Source organism: Polypterus senegalus, chromosome 12 (assembly GCF_016835505.1).
Source record: "Polypterus senegalus isolate Bchr_013 chromosome 12, ASM1683550v1, whole genome shotgun sequence".
NCBI lineage: Eukaryota > Metazoa > Chordata > Cladistia > Polypteriformes > Polypteridae > Polypterus > Polypterus senegalus.
This window is the reverse complement of record NC_053165.1, coordinates 129,915,955-129,931,402: the sequence shown is the minus strand read 5'-3', so window position 1 is coordinate 129,931,402 and position 15,448 is coordinate 129,915,955. Positions and strand designations below refer to the sequence as shown.

At 36.1% G+C, this 15,448-nt stretch overlaps 1 protein-coding gene across 2 annotated transcripts in view; it reads right to left on the bottom strand.

The window, feature by feature from the left end:
- The window catches only part of scaper (S-phase cyclin A-associated protein in the ER), a 641,491-nt gene that overhangs the window by 136,612 nt on the left and 489,431 nt on the right, over positions 1-15,448 (bottom strand). For both annotated transcript variants that reach the window (XM_039773420.1, XM_039773421.1), the window contains exon 25: positions 13,811-14,043. In XM_039773420.1, the coding sequence (XP_039629354.1) occupies positions 13,811-14,043 (233 nt within the window). The remainder of the gene's footprint in view (positions 1-13,810; positions 14,044-15,448) is intronic.

Here is a 15,448-nt window from a genome sequence, read left to right as displayed (position 1 = left end):
GGGATATAAATAAAGCTGAAGGTGTGTAACACATTTACAATCTGGTTTTATGCACACACAGCAATGTGCATGGTGTTGTTACTCCCTATTCTCTTTAGGCCTGTGAAACTATTAATCCCTTCCTGTTTTCCTTCTTCTTCTCCATCCTAATGTCCATCCATCCATTATCCAACCCGCTATATCCTAACTACATGATAACGGGGGTCTGCTGGAGCCAATCCCAGCCAACACAGGGTGCAAGGCAGGAAACAAGCCCTGGGCAGGGTGCAAGCCCACCACAGCCATCCTAATGTGTAAATAATAATCACATCATCTTGGTTACATCTGAGTAATGAAAAATACATTTAAAGAAAGCACCCATTCACATGGTGCATTCATTTACTATGTGTTTTAGTGGTGCTCCTCCACCAATCTAAAGATGCAAGCAGGCCCTGTAGTTCTTCTATAAATCTCAGCTATTCTCCTAGGACTTAGTGATTCATTCTTTTTGGCGATTCACTCTTTTTATGAAAAGTGGTAAGCAAGGAAATAAGTGAATAGCCTTTATAGTACACAATAGATGACATTCAAAGCAAAATATTTCTATTAGAAAAAGAAAAGACAGTTGTTGACACAAGTACCTTATCTCATAAGAAAGAAGTCAAGAGTATGAATACACTTGGGGTAAAAGTGATGAATGCATTCTACAGGGGACACACGGTACCTGAGAAATTTCTTTCATCATTTTACCTTCCTTCCACATTCATATAATTGAATATGAAATGACATATGAATATGAAAGAAAATGCACACAAGTTAAATTTTAATATTGCTTTAAGTTCTTAATAAAAACAGCTGTTGAATGTAATCTAGAACAACCATCTTTGGTCCATTTTAATGATGGCACTGATCTTGAATTCACTAATCTTCTTCTATTTATTTATCAATAGCGACTGACGACTCCAGCACTCTTGATTCAATGACACAATGTCTTATTTGTGTTTCTGAATGGATGAGTAGTAATTTTCTCAAACTAAATAAGGAGAAAACAGAAATTTTAGTGATTGGCAAAAATGGATATAATTAGGTTATTAGAAATAAACTTGATGCATTAGGATTAAAAGTCAAGATGGAGGTAAAGAATTTAGGGGTAACTATTGACTCTGACCTGAATTTGAAATCACATATTAATAGTTCTAGGACAGCATTTTTTTCACTTAAGAAAAACAGCAAAAGTTAGACCTCTTATAACATTGCAAAGTGCTGAGAAATTAGTTCACGCTTTTGTTTTTGGTTGACTAGATTACTGTAACACACTCCACTCAGGACTACCCAAAAAAGACATCAATCGATTACAACGAGTGCAGAATGCAGCTGCCAGAATCTTAACTAGGAAAAGAAAATCTGAGCACATCTCTTCAGTTTCGATGTCACTACACTGGTTACCTGTGTCATTTAGAATTGATGTTAAAAAACTGCTTATAGTTTACAAAGCCTTAAATAATCTGCTCCATCCTATATTTCAGAATGTCTTTCACCTTACACTCCAAATCGTAACCTTAGATCTTCAAAAGCATCATGATGCACCAACATTGATGTCTACGTGACCATCATCATCAGGTCCTCCCATGAAAACCCTAAATATAAAGAGGACTGTTTGACTTATGTTAGATAGATTGCCCAGAGGGGACTGGGCGGTCTCGTGGTCTGGAACCCCTACAGATTTTATTTTTTTTTCTCCAGCTCTTGGAGTTTTTTTTTTGTTTTTTCTGTCCACCCTGGCCATCGGACCTTACTTATTCTATGTTAATTAATGTTGACTTATGTTTATTTTTTATTGTGTCTTCTATTTTTCTATTCATTTTGTAAAGCACTTTGAGCTACATTTTTTTGTATGAATATGTGCTATATAAATAAATGTTGATTGATTGATTGAAATTAGTGTCTGTTTAGAATTCTAAGAGCTAAACTTAAAAGAAGTGGTGAGGTGGCCTTCTGCTGTTATGCACCTAAAATCTGGAATAGTTTTACCGATAGAAATTCACCAGGCTAATACAGTAGAGCACTTTAAAAAAACTGATAAAAACTCATTATTTTAACATGGCGTTCTCATAGCTTCATTTTAGTTTAATCCTGATACTCTGTATATGCATGTAATTATCAATATCATTCCTGGTGGCTCCATAATCTGTTCTAATCCCTACTTTCTCTTCTGTTCTTTTTCTGGTTTTCTGTGGTGGCAAACTGTGCCACCCCTTCAGATTTTTTTTTTCTCCAGCCGTCTGGAGTTTATCTTGTTTTTTTCTGTCCTCCCTGGCCATCGGACCTTACTTTTACTCTATGTTAATTAGCGTTCCCTAATTCTATTTTCTGATTTATTTTATCTTTTTCTCTTTTTTCATTATGTAAAGCACCTTGAGCTACATCATTTGTATGAAAATGTGCCATATAAATAAATGTTCTTGTTGTTGTTGTTCTCTACTTCTGCCTTGCTATAGACAAAAATATTCAGTGGTTGAACATGAAGAATGGTAGAGGTTGGTTCATATTAAACAGGAAATGTCAAGAATAAAACCTGACCGTGCTTAGGTACTTTATAACCCTGTCCACTAAATGTTTTTATTGATTACAAACAGATAAACAACACTTCCTCCTCTTCTGTCCCACCACCAAACTTCTTTGACAACTCTAAAATGGATTGCTATATAAAAGTATCTTAGGAAAAGCAAAGCATACAAAAATTTACATAGATTTTCGAAAAGCCTTTGGCTCAGTTCCACACGAAAGGTTAATTCTGAAACTAGAAGCTGTATACATCAGAGGTAACCTAAAAAACTGGATCTTAATTTGGTTAACTGGAGGGGGGCAAAGACAACAGAAATATGTTCTATATGGGGAAAGGTCATCAATGGAGTCCCTCAGGGGTCTGTCTTTGGACAGCTACTTTTTAGATTTATATTAATGACACTGATTCAGGTATAATTAGAAAACTTGTAAAATTTGCAAATGGCCGCAAGTTGACAAAACATTTTCATCATCTAAACAATGCGCAGAAGCTATTAAAATTACAAATAAACTGTTGAATATAAGTCAAGTGACGTTATGCTCGCACTAGTGAGACCATATCTGCAGAATTGCCTGCAGTTCTGGTTACCTTGCTAAAAGAAATACTTAGCAGCACTTGAACCAATACAGAGGAGTGTAACCAAGTGCATCCCAGGACTTAAGGACACATTGTATTACGGCTAAACCGGTCTGGTTTCGAAAAGAGGAGACTCTCTGGAGAGCTAATCCAGGTGTTCAAAATTCTCAAAAGCATACAAAAAGTAGATGCAGTAGAGTTCTTTCAACTGAACAGTGAATGTCATACTTGAGGACATCAGTGGAGACTAAGGAAAAGTGCATTTAAGATTGAAGCCAGGAAGCACTTCTTTACACAAACAGTTGTGGGAATCTGGAACAAAGTACCAAGACATATAGTCGAAGAAGAAATTTTTAAGAACCATTAATCTGGATGAGATTTTGGAACAACTAGGGTATGAGATAAACAAATAAGCATGATGGACTAAATGGTCTGAAAAGGAAGAAAGAAGTGTCTCAGTAAGAGTGTTAAACACGTTAGAATAGTGTAGGACTGTGGCAAAATATTGCATGTTGAATAACAAATGAAAGAAAGAATTTTACTGTAATCTGTCCATTTGAAAAAAATAACATAATAAACCTAAAGTCAAAGTTCTTTATGGCTTTGATGAACAACCTTAATTTTCTGTTCCCTTCATCAGGATATCTAGTGGCAACATAAACCTCACCTCATTTAACTTTCTTTTCTTAAGAGTTTCAGGCAATACAATAAAATCACGTTTTAGCCGAAGCCAAAGTGGCTGAATCACATTGACACAACTACTTTGCAGAAGCCTGCAACATGAAAGGGAGATTGGATGCTTGGAATATAAGTAGATACCAACTTTGTACTATTACAAATTGAGTTATTAAGAAACTTTATTTAGTTATTAAGAAAATTCAAATATACCCTCTGGATATTTCAGGTTTGGCAAAATACAGAAGAGACAACTGAGTGAGAGATACATGGAAGAAATTCTGGGAGCTCTCCTCTAAAGGAGTCTCCCTGGCATTGTAAGGTAAAGTTTATGAAAGCCATGTGGAAGGTAGAATTCTCTATGGGAGTAAGACATGGCTGATTAAAATGGAACAGGAAGTAAAGCTGGACAAAACTGAGATGACATTGATTAGGTGAATTTGTCGAGTGTTATGGCATGGGAGGAAGATGAACACTGAATTACGGGACAGACTTGGTGTGGAGGGAGTAAGGGCTATGCTGAAGAGAAACTGATGAAAATGGTTTGGAAATATGGACTGAACAGAAGAGGACAATAAGGTGAACAGGTGCACCAAGATGGAGTTTGGAGGGGACGAAGCCAGGAGGGAGGCCAAAGAGGATGTGGTTGAAGATGGTGTTGGATGATATGAAAAAGAAATTCAGGAATCCCAGAACTGTGGACAGTGAAGGAAAATAATAATAATAATAATACATTTTATTTATACAGGGCCTTTCCCATGCTCAAGGCACTTCACAGAGTTTAAGAAAGAATGGTAGGGTATACAATATATAGCATTGTACTAAACCAGATAAATACATAAAGAACAGTAAGATAATAAATTCCGAGAAAAAGCCCAACAGACAACATAATTGATGGTTTAGCGCACACACACACAGGTTACATGAGCATCTTGACAGAGAGGTAAACTGAGAGAAGGGTAATAAAGTCAAGTAGAGCTAAAAGCCTTCCTGAACAGATGAGTTTTGAGATGTTTTTTTAAAAGAATTCATTGAGTCAGCTGACTTTAGTAATTTTGGTAGGTCATTCCAGAGTCTGAGCGCTATACAACTGAAGGCCCTGTCACCCATGGAGTGTAGATTAGTGTGGGGCACAAGAGTGCCAGAATCAGAGGACCTTAGTGGGCAGACAGGCACATAGTGATGGAGAAGGTCACTGATGTAGTTTGGAGCGAGGTTATTTAAGGCTTTGTAGGTTATTAGTAGAATTTTATATTCGATTCTGTAAGACACAGGGAGTCAGTAAAGGCGGAGCAGGATGGGTGTTATGTGTAACCAGCTTATCGGGGTAAACCTGGAACATGGACTTATAATTTATAAGAAAATTGCATAATGTGATAAGAAAGTGACTTTGTCATAACCATGCAGAAAAATAAGGAAAATATTAGATCAAACATGCTAATGTGAAGGTATAGTGAGGTACTCAAACATTTCATGTATAAAAAATGTATGTTTTTTTTCTAATTTAAAATAAGTCACAAATTTACATCATCATTATTATAATATCATGCATTGAAGGGGTGAAGTGGCAATATTTACACTTACAACTTTATATATAAGTCTTACATTAGTGTGCAAGTAATACTGTTACAATGTTAATGATAGATATTAAAAATATATACTGTATATATATTTATGCTGTACAGTAAAGCATGTGTAGTATATTGTATTTATTATATATCAAATTGTACAGCCAGAGTTTAAACTTATTTGCACTTTCCTATTTATTATTTTATCTAGTATCCCAACAACGACAGTGATCCCTGAAATAGCATCTTTTCTGAAGGATTTAAATATTGTTATTTTAGACAGTCTCAATGTGTAATAATAGTAAGTTACTGTCTGTTTTATTTTTTTTCAGCTTCAACAAAGACCACTCAACTGGTGTTGTTATGATAATAAAGGCTATGTGGTATTATATCAGTTACAGTCTGTTGGTTTGTTATTGTAAAAATCAAGAAAACACCACCTTGCATTATCTGTTTGGGAAAATCAAGAAGTAAATCAAGAGAACACTGCAACAAAAACAGCATTTTAATAGCCAAATCTGACACCCTTCCCTTAATAGAAAACGTGTTTATATAAAAAAACGACTCCAAGAAACTCTCAATTGTGTATGTCTGTTGGTCTACCCGTTTGTTTCTAGTTTGCATAAATTAAAATGTCAGTTAAACCCTCTAAAATACAAGTATCACCAAGTCAATTCAATCCAGTTTAAATGCAGTGCTTAATTAAACTTCATGGTTTTCCAACAGAATAAACAAAACCTTTTCTGAATAAAAATGAAAAAGAAGTCAGTGTCCAGAACAAAATGTAATTCAATGTTGGTTTTCGCCTTGCACCCAATAGTGCTGGAATAATCAGTGCCTCCCTGTAATTTTTCACTAGATTAAATAGGTTTTGTAACTGAGTAGGTTACATATAAATAATAAGATGATAACTGATGAGTGAATAGATACCTTTACAATGGCATGATGTGCAAATTCAGTACAAAATTCAGCTATTAAAAAATGGCAATATTTTTGCAGTCCTTATTTCAAATCCAGTGAACCAGTGTACACATAACAGGATGTTCCTCACCACAGACATCTTACATGGCATGAGAAGTCCTGAGCCAAAGTTATGTCTCAATCAATTTTGAATGGCAGTTGTTTGACCCAGTTTTGCAAGGAAGGAATCAGAATAAAATCATGGAGTGCATTCAAAATGTTCACTGAGATATTACTATTCTCATAAGTTTAGAATGTCCTTCATTGCACGTAGCTCCACTATTTTCTCATAAAGAGAGAACATCAGTAATGCTGTTTACAGTCAAATCACAAGAGGAGAGAGCAACATAAAGCTTTAATCAGGGGCCACACATCTTGACAAAACATGAGTACTTCCTTAAGATTACTGTAAACCACAAGAATACAAGATACAACACAGAAAAGAATAACATTTAAATTGTGTTTAGTCTTGCAACAGCACCCCCATATGCTTAATGTTTGCTATACTCCTGTGATTTATTATGAAGGCAACAATTTGCTGATGATTCTACATTAGTTCAGTAAGCAGTTATGGAAATAAACTTTCAGAGAATACATTTTGAAGAAGAACTTAAAATTAATTTTTAGTTACATTTTGTTGATTAATCTGTGAACAAGTATTTTTGGGCACATGACCACACCTTCAGCTCTTAAGACTACTACTATGACTTACTTACTACAAGGTGGAGTGGTGGCCGTCAGGCTAAAGGACCTGGGCTGGTAACTCAAAGGTTGCCAGTTCAAATCCTTGCAGTGCCAGGAGGAATGCTACTCCGTCGGGCCCTTAAGCAAGGCCTTTAAACTGCAATCACTCCTGGGGCACAGTACAGATAGCTGATCCTGCGCTCTGACCCCCAAACTCTGAGTGACTCTGGTATACAAAAAATTATAAATTATAAATGCAAAACATTGCAAATGGCAAATAAAGTAAATTATCAAGTTATCAATTACTATTCTAAACCTTGGTTTAGTACCCTCTCCATTTTAGTAAACTGTTTAATAAAATCCAAATGTTTTCAAATAGTTCAATTCAGTTGCAGAATTGCAAAGGATTCTATTTCAGTGGCCATTTACACAGGAAGTTTATAGAGCACTTTGTGTGAATATTAATTGACAATCATTCCATTGTAACTTGTAACCCTCATGCCACTCCACCATGGGATTTGCCCTGACCACTTTGTCAATCTCTCTCATGCATGGACTACAATGGATTCTTTCCTCTTTCTTTAGTCCACAATTTTGCATCCTTGATTTCTTCTTCCTTTTTCTATCCTGCTCAGTCTCTTTCTAAACTCCATGGGTACTGGAGAGCTCTGCCTAATAATCCATGGAGTATCAACAATGAAACCAGCTTAGCTGACCGCACCTTTACATGTAAACATGAACAGCCAATTTCCTCATGAACGATTCCATTAGGGCCACCTGGCTTCACATCCACAAAGTGCATTAGCGAGAAAGTTAAAATCAAACAAACAATCCAGTAAAATCAAGGGTACAATCAAAGTCAGAATAGTTCCTTATAATCCTCTGTCCAGTGCTTTCTGTTTCACTCTTATATCACCATGCTCACCCATCTCCCAGGTATGTTCAATGGGGCAAAGACCCTGGGGCAAGTGGTCCTCCAGCTCCCGTTCTGGCCATCATCCCTCTGCATTAGCCAGGACACATTGAGCCTGACTCCATCTTCCCTACACAGTGGCATCTACTGGATCCCTAGCAATCCACACTGACTTCTGTCTCAACCATCTGATTGTTGGCAACCCAGCAAACAACTGCCCAGAGCAATACACTGCCCCTGCCAGCTTTCCTTCTTCCCATAGCCCATCCTGTTGCCACCTCTTCTCCAAGTAAACAATACTGTACATCCCTGTACGCACCACTCTTCGATGTACTATGTTCTGACACCTTTCTCTTATGGTCAGCATTAGGTTTTTCAGCACTTAGTCACAAAGTCACTTAGAACTTTATACTTGCACATCACCTTCAACAACAGACTGTTCGTTTGCTGCTTAACAATACGGTGCCACTGAATAAGTCAATTCAATGCACATCACCTGTCAGTAGATTTAACGTTGTGCCAGAATAGTGTATATACTAGACTGTTATTTTACAACAAATAAATATTGTGTCATTTCCTAAAATGTTCAAAATATTTCTGAAATGCTTCAGAATCACATTTATTATAAAGCCCCTTATTCGTCTCAGTAAAGTGGTGTCAAAGCTGTGGGCTTCTCCGAGACCTCACTATACCTGCTCACAGATGTCATCATAAACATAAATATTGTAATTCTTACATATGTGAGCACCTCACCTTAAATGTGAGCACAGTAACAACTCAGATACAAAGAAATTAAATGCTACATAAAATGTTATCTATCTATCTATCCATTTAATAAAGCTAACATTAATGAGTCTTTGGGTGACAGGACTGATAAGGTAGCTCTGGATATTAAGGCATTTATTTTATCACCAATTTTTTTCATAAGATTTTAACAATCTGCATCTATGTCTTCTGTGCCAATATAGATTTATAAGATGTGTAATAATGAAAGCAACAGTTGAAAGCAAATAGTATAGTAGGAACAATTAATACTGGTGAACCATAAGCTTTAACTGTAAGTTTTTAATGTAATTGTATCTAACCAAATATTACAATTACTAATCGCTTATATTTTTCCCCCAGGGCAAGTTTAATGACTTTTCAGTAATAATAGGTTTAACTGCAGCCAAGATTTATAATCCAGTATTTTTTGTGGAGATTGAAACATTAGTTTATGACAGATCTATAAAAGTACCCTGAAATTAACATTAGAAATACAAAAAGTTCTCCACAAAATGAACCGAATTAAGTGTGTTCAGAAGTGGATGAATTTAACAAGGCTTCATGAACAGAAGTTAATGTTACTTTCTTCCAAAATAAAAGTGCAATATTGTAGAAAGGTAGAGATTTGTCGTGTTCAGCAGTGGAGCTGCAGCTGTGGTAAGGAGGCTTACTTAAAGCATCACCTGTGCTTAAGGGGGTGTGGGGGGGATTGGATAATTGGATGCCAGTGTTTTTTAACCAACTTGCTGCAAGTGTTTGCTTCCTTTCAAAGCCACTTGAATTATCACATTATTAGCTATACTGGTTATGTGTTGCAAAGATGTCCTTGTACATGCTAAAAGAAACTCAAACATGATATTTGTGTATCAATAAACTGGTGAATTGCAAAACTGATTAAAAGACAGTGAACAGATTTTCCTTTGCACAATAGTAAAATGCCAGAAATAAACAGGCTCAAAAGCCAAATCAGTAAATTCTTTGATTTCCTTATTACAGCTGGAACCATACCATTTTCACAAAAAAATCAGTGTACTTTGCCCTCAGAATACAAGGAGTGGGTGACTGATATCTTTGAGAAAAAAATGACTACTCAGTAGAGCTATGTAATGTGAATATAAATAGATTTTTAAAGCTCTAAACTCTAGTTCTAATGCTCCTCCTATAAAAAAATGAACCACAGAACTCTTGCCTCAATCCCCCATGAGGGCATGTAACAGAATACACAAAAATATTAATATTCTAAACCTCCTGCCTGTTTCAGCTATTGCATTAAATAATAGTAATAATAACAATACCCTTTTTTTAACACAGAGTATGGAGACCAAAGACAAAAAAAAAAATACTGAAAAAGATTTTATAAAATCAGGGTGGTGATCTGGTGATTAGGATAAAGTCTCAGGATGGATAATTCTTAATTTAATACCTCGGTCTTAAGCACTAACGGAGATTAGGTCATTATACTTTTAGGTGCAAGTACTTGGCGCAGGTACAGGAGGGGTACAAAGGAGTCAACAAAACGAGCCATGTGATGGAATAGTGTAAATTAATGCTACAAAGTTAACTCATTATTTTTTAATATACAACTAAACATTGATTTTGCTTAATATATTCATATTGTGTATAGAGGCAAGTAACATAGCTAAATAAAGGTACATAAAAAGGTGTAAATTGATTGTTGATTAAAAAATTATTGGAGTGAAATGGATTAAAAATTATACGTGATTTTAAAATATAAAGATGAAATGGAGCCTGTGTAGAACCAAGTTTTGTTTTCTTCTCCTCCGTTGCCTTTAGGTTAACCTTTTGTGAATGCACTGTTTATATACTTTCAGGGGCAGACAATATAATGGTAAAACCATGCACCAGGTGTTCCCTCTGACAACACTTCCTGGTATGGCGGAAGTGTCAGGAGAGCACTCGGAAGCACTCCAGGCATCCTTGGAGGGATCCTCCTCCATCTTTCAGGGTATGGCGGAAGTAGATAAATCCCAGGCCCTCTGAGACTCGGGGGCATCCCCTGGTGGTGGCCACGGGCCCCAATGGGCTTGAGCCTCCTTGCTCTTCTCTCGTGGTCCTCCTCTGATCCAGGGTGGTTGCCCCCTCGTGGCCCAGAGGAAGTACATGCCATCTCCCCCAGCTGGTTGCGATAGATAGATAGATAGATAGATAGATAGATAGATAGATAGATAGATAGATAGATAGATAGATAGATAGATAGATAGATAGATAGACAGACATGTTATCATATTGGAGCTAGCATGAAGGAGCTCCTGTAGTGTTTCTTAACACACTTATGCTGAATGATTCGTTGGATGAAAGTCCTCTGGGTTAGGGTGCCATGGAAAGGATGTGTAGTATTGTTCATAATGGCGCTCAGTTTTGTTTTAATTATTTCCCTTGCTGCTACCTCCAGGGTGCATTCTATAACCAAGCTTGCCAATTTTAATTAGCTTGTTGATTCAGTGGGCCTCTCTTGAAGTGATGTTACCAGCTCAGCACACCACAACATAGACAATTGCACTGGCCAACACAGAGTTATAGAAAATGTGAGGGATGTCATTAATCACATTAAAAGAACACAGTATCCTAAGGGAAAAGAGTCTGCTCTGCCCTTATATAGTTCCTCTGTGATTTGAGACCAGTCCACCTTGTTATTAATGTGGATCCCCAAGTACTTGAAGTAGTGGACCACCTATACATCTACTCTTTGAATAGTGAAGGGACATAGAGGCTCTTTGGTGCAGTGGAAGTCAATAACCTGTTACTTAGACAATTCTCTTTGCACCAAGAAGAAAACTTTTCCACATCCATATTAGAAACATCCCTTATATGGACGGGTCTATGTTTGGAGAAAGCTCAAGGATGTCTTCAATCTATTATGATCTGTTTAACTGATAAACTAGATGGAGTCTTACAATAATCATTCATCTATATCTACAGTACTGTTTGATGGGCTATCAGTTCCATGTCTGTCAACTTCATTGGAAGTCTTGTGTCATATGGAATAACTGAAGGATGCATAACCACTATATACTTTTATATTACTGTTACTATATGGTACTGTATAATAATTACAGTTGAAAGTTACATTTTTTAGTAAAGTTCATAATAATGTCATACATTAATTTTGAAAACATAGTTTCATTATTTTCTTTGAAAAAGGGGACCCTTCAATGTTTAAATAAAGTAATAAGCTCTTTCACAAACACTAATTCATCTTCAGTGTGCTTAATAGTGTCTGTAGTTATCACAATGAAGTTATTCAAAAGATCAAAAACATGACAAACAACAGAGAGGCAGGTAAATATCTTTGTTAGTAAAAAGACCATACTGCCCACAAACATTCTACAATCGGGTGCCAAGACATCTCAAGAGTCCAAGTCACAACCTGAATCACTAGTGCAAGTATTCCTTCCTCTAAACCAGTGTTTCCCAACCTCGGTCCTGTGGCCCCCCTGTCACTGCAGGTTTTTGTTCCAACCAGCTTCTGTTTTTAATTGGACCACTAGGCTAATTAAGTGATGTGTTATTTTCCAAGTTCTGTGTTTTGGGAACAATATAGAAATTAGAAAACTAAGTTTGGTATATATATATATTAAAATGTACCAAGCAGTTAGATGGGACTAATGTATTTTTTTCTTTTTAACAATATTTTCATCTTGATTTTCATTCTACTTTTCTAGGTGTTCTAATTGTTTAATTAATCCATTATTTACTAATTAGTGGGTCAGATGCTAAAGTACTTGTAGCATTTGATTATTCAGTGTTTGCTACCGTGTCTGCTCTGCTCATTTTTAATTGTCATTAATAAGATAAAACGAGGGGAACAACTGTACAGGGAAAGGGCAAAATAGAATGAAATCAACAAAACAGAGTTAAGCATTTAAATCTATAGCAAAAGCAGAACATAAAAATCATGCTGCAGTGCTTTTCTGAATGTAGAATAAAAGACAAATAATACCAGCTAATTAAATGAGATCAGTGCTATCAGGTGTTGTCACTGATTAGGAATCTTGTTGGAACAAAAACATTCAGTCACAGGGGGTCCCCTAGGACTGAGGTTGGGAAGCACTGCTCTAAACCAAGGATGACTGTTCCTGGAGTGCTGCAGTGGCTTAATTAATAAACAATCCTCGCCAATAAAAAGTATCATTTAATATCATGACTTGGTAGTGTTTTAACTCTGCAATGTCAGGTCATTCTTAAATCGTAGATTTTTTTTTCTTTGTAATGATATCATCCAAATGATTTTACACCTAAAATGTACGAGTTATATGCAGTTCCTCTTTAATTTCCTTCTGTGTATTTTATTAAACCAAATAGTGCACAGGTGTAAATGGAAACAAGCTAGAAGGTGAACTGCCACTTCTTTTGTCATTTACATCTAATAAGGAGCTGTTAAAAACAGTAAATGGAGCTGTTTAAGATTAAAGTAGACAATTATGGGATCAAAATCTTAAGAAAGGAGACAACTAAAATGAAGCAGTAAAATGTCCCTTGAGCAATAAGTGCTTCATCAGCAATAAAATATTTTTTATGAAGCAATTTGTTTGGGGGGAAAAAAAACTGCAGCCACTATGGCCCGGACCTCCGAGAGCAATGCTGCTCACCCCTAATTTGTAGGGTCTGAGTCTTAAATAGCCAATCAATTAAATGAAGTTAATTAGCAGCAAAAACATATCACTAATTAAGAAAATGATGAGAATGAAATACCGTAGCTACTGTAGCCACCAGCTCCAAAGCAAGTATAGGGAATTAAGTAATTTATATATGCATATTATTAAACTAAAAGTTACCCAAAACAAAAATTAGCAGAAATTTGGCAAAAATAAATGTTTGATCCTATAAAAAGTACATTATGACTGAATTGCCATTTTTTTTTCTGTTCTGACATACTAGGCTTAAAGGGTGTTTCTCATTCAAATCTTGTGGTTAATGCTGTTTTTCTAATTATTTCAATATTTAAGCTTAAAAGCTGTGAAAGAAAGCATTTTCAATACAATACAAATAAAGAGTAAAGAATAAATTAACTAAACTGAATGAAGTTAGCAATTCACATGGAAAGATCAGTGTTTGGAGATGGAAGTAAAGTGTATACTTGTACAGTTTCAAACTCTGTATTACCTGATCAGGTCTTGCACCCTGCAATTGAAGGCCTCATTCTCGGAGGGCTTGTTTTTCACTTCCTGTGTTGATATTCTGGGTGTGCCATGGTGGTTACTGCCCTGAGGGAGTCTAGAAAGCAGAAATCCTAGTACTTCTGCGGTAGTCTGTAGGAGTCCTGTTGCCAGCCCTTCAAATATTTGCTTGTTTACACTCCTCCCACACAGAGTTTTATCTTCCTCTGGGACAAACAACTAAAGAGGAAGAATACAAGAAAAAAATGACAAAGGCAGCTAACAAATCACAGCAGCCAGAAATCAACATTATTTTTTTTTTTACTTTTTTAAATTATATTATTTTTTAAATAATTTGGTGCTATAGAAAAACTTTCTCAAAAAATAAAGAAATGGAACACAAACTAAACAAAATTAAAAGAAAAATGGCACAAAAATTTTAGTAAAGGGTTGAATAGGTTTTTGGTAAAGAAAGGGCACCCCAGTATTTCTTACAACATGTCAAAAATTACTTCAGCAACTAAAGAAATTGAACGGAGGCCTCTTTGAAATATATGCTAATAATATATCACATCTCCGGATGCGGCTTCCTCCCACAGTCCAAAGAAATGTAAATGAGGTGGAATGGCGACCCAAGGCCCAAGTGTGTGTGTGTTTTAGTGTGCTCACCCTGTGATGGACTGGCACCTTGTCCAGGTTTTGTTCCTGTCTTACACCTTATGCTGACTGGGACAGGCTCCAGCACAATCCCCACAACTCTGTTTAGGACTAAGAGGTTCAGAAAATGACTGACTGACTGACTGACTTATAAATAATTAATTTAGATTTTCTTGATAATTTAGCAAATTATCTACACAAATTTCATACCAAATACCCACAGGATTGTCTAATGTGAGTAAAAGAACTTCGTTTCATGTTTTATTAGTTACATTAAAAATATTGAGACCTCCAGACAGAAAATGCTGGACGACTAGAAGACACAAAACATATTTGAACAGGTAGGGAATAAACTATTAAATTAAGTAAAATTCAAGTCATGATACTACTTTGATGCCCTCATGTTTTGAGGAAAAATGTGGCCTCTCAATTCTAAAGAGTCAAAGCAGATTATTTAAGTATATTCATTTATCCAGACTACTCTAATTGGGTTATTTTTTAACTACTCTGAGAACTGCGGTGGGCTGGCACCTTGCTCAGGGTTTGTTTCCTGCCTTGTGCCCTGTGTTGGCTGGGATTGGCTCCAGCAGACCCCTGTAGTTAGGATATAGCGGGTTGGATAATGGATGGATGGATGGATACTCTGAGAACAGTTTTAGAAATGAATCACATCTGCATAACAGAATCAAATCCTAAAGTTAAGCAAGATTTGCCCATTTCCTCAGATTATCCAAAAAGAAACCAGTTGTTGTGATTGTCTTTGTCATCACTTTCAAAGCTATATCTGCTTGCTGTTAAAGAGATACTCTATTAATAAAAGATGAAGTATATGGAAGCTTTCAGACAAGGCTGAAGACCTGTCAGACTGAATTATAATAGTAAATCCCATCAAAGTAATCCAGCTTTCAGGTAATTCAGTTCAAACCAAAGTACATCAAAAGAAATATCTTAGTGAATATATTACTTTTACAATACCACTCACTGCACT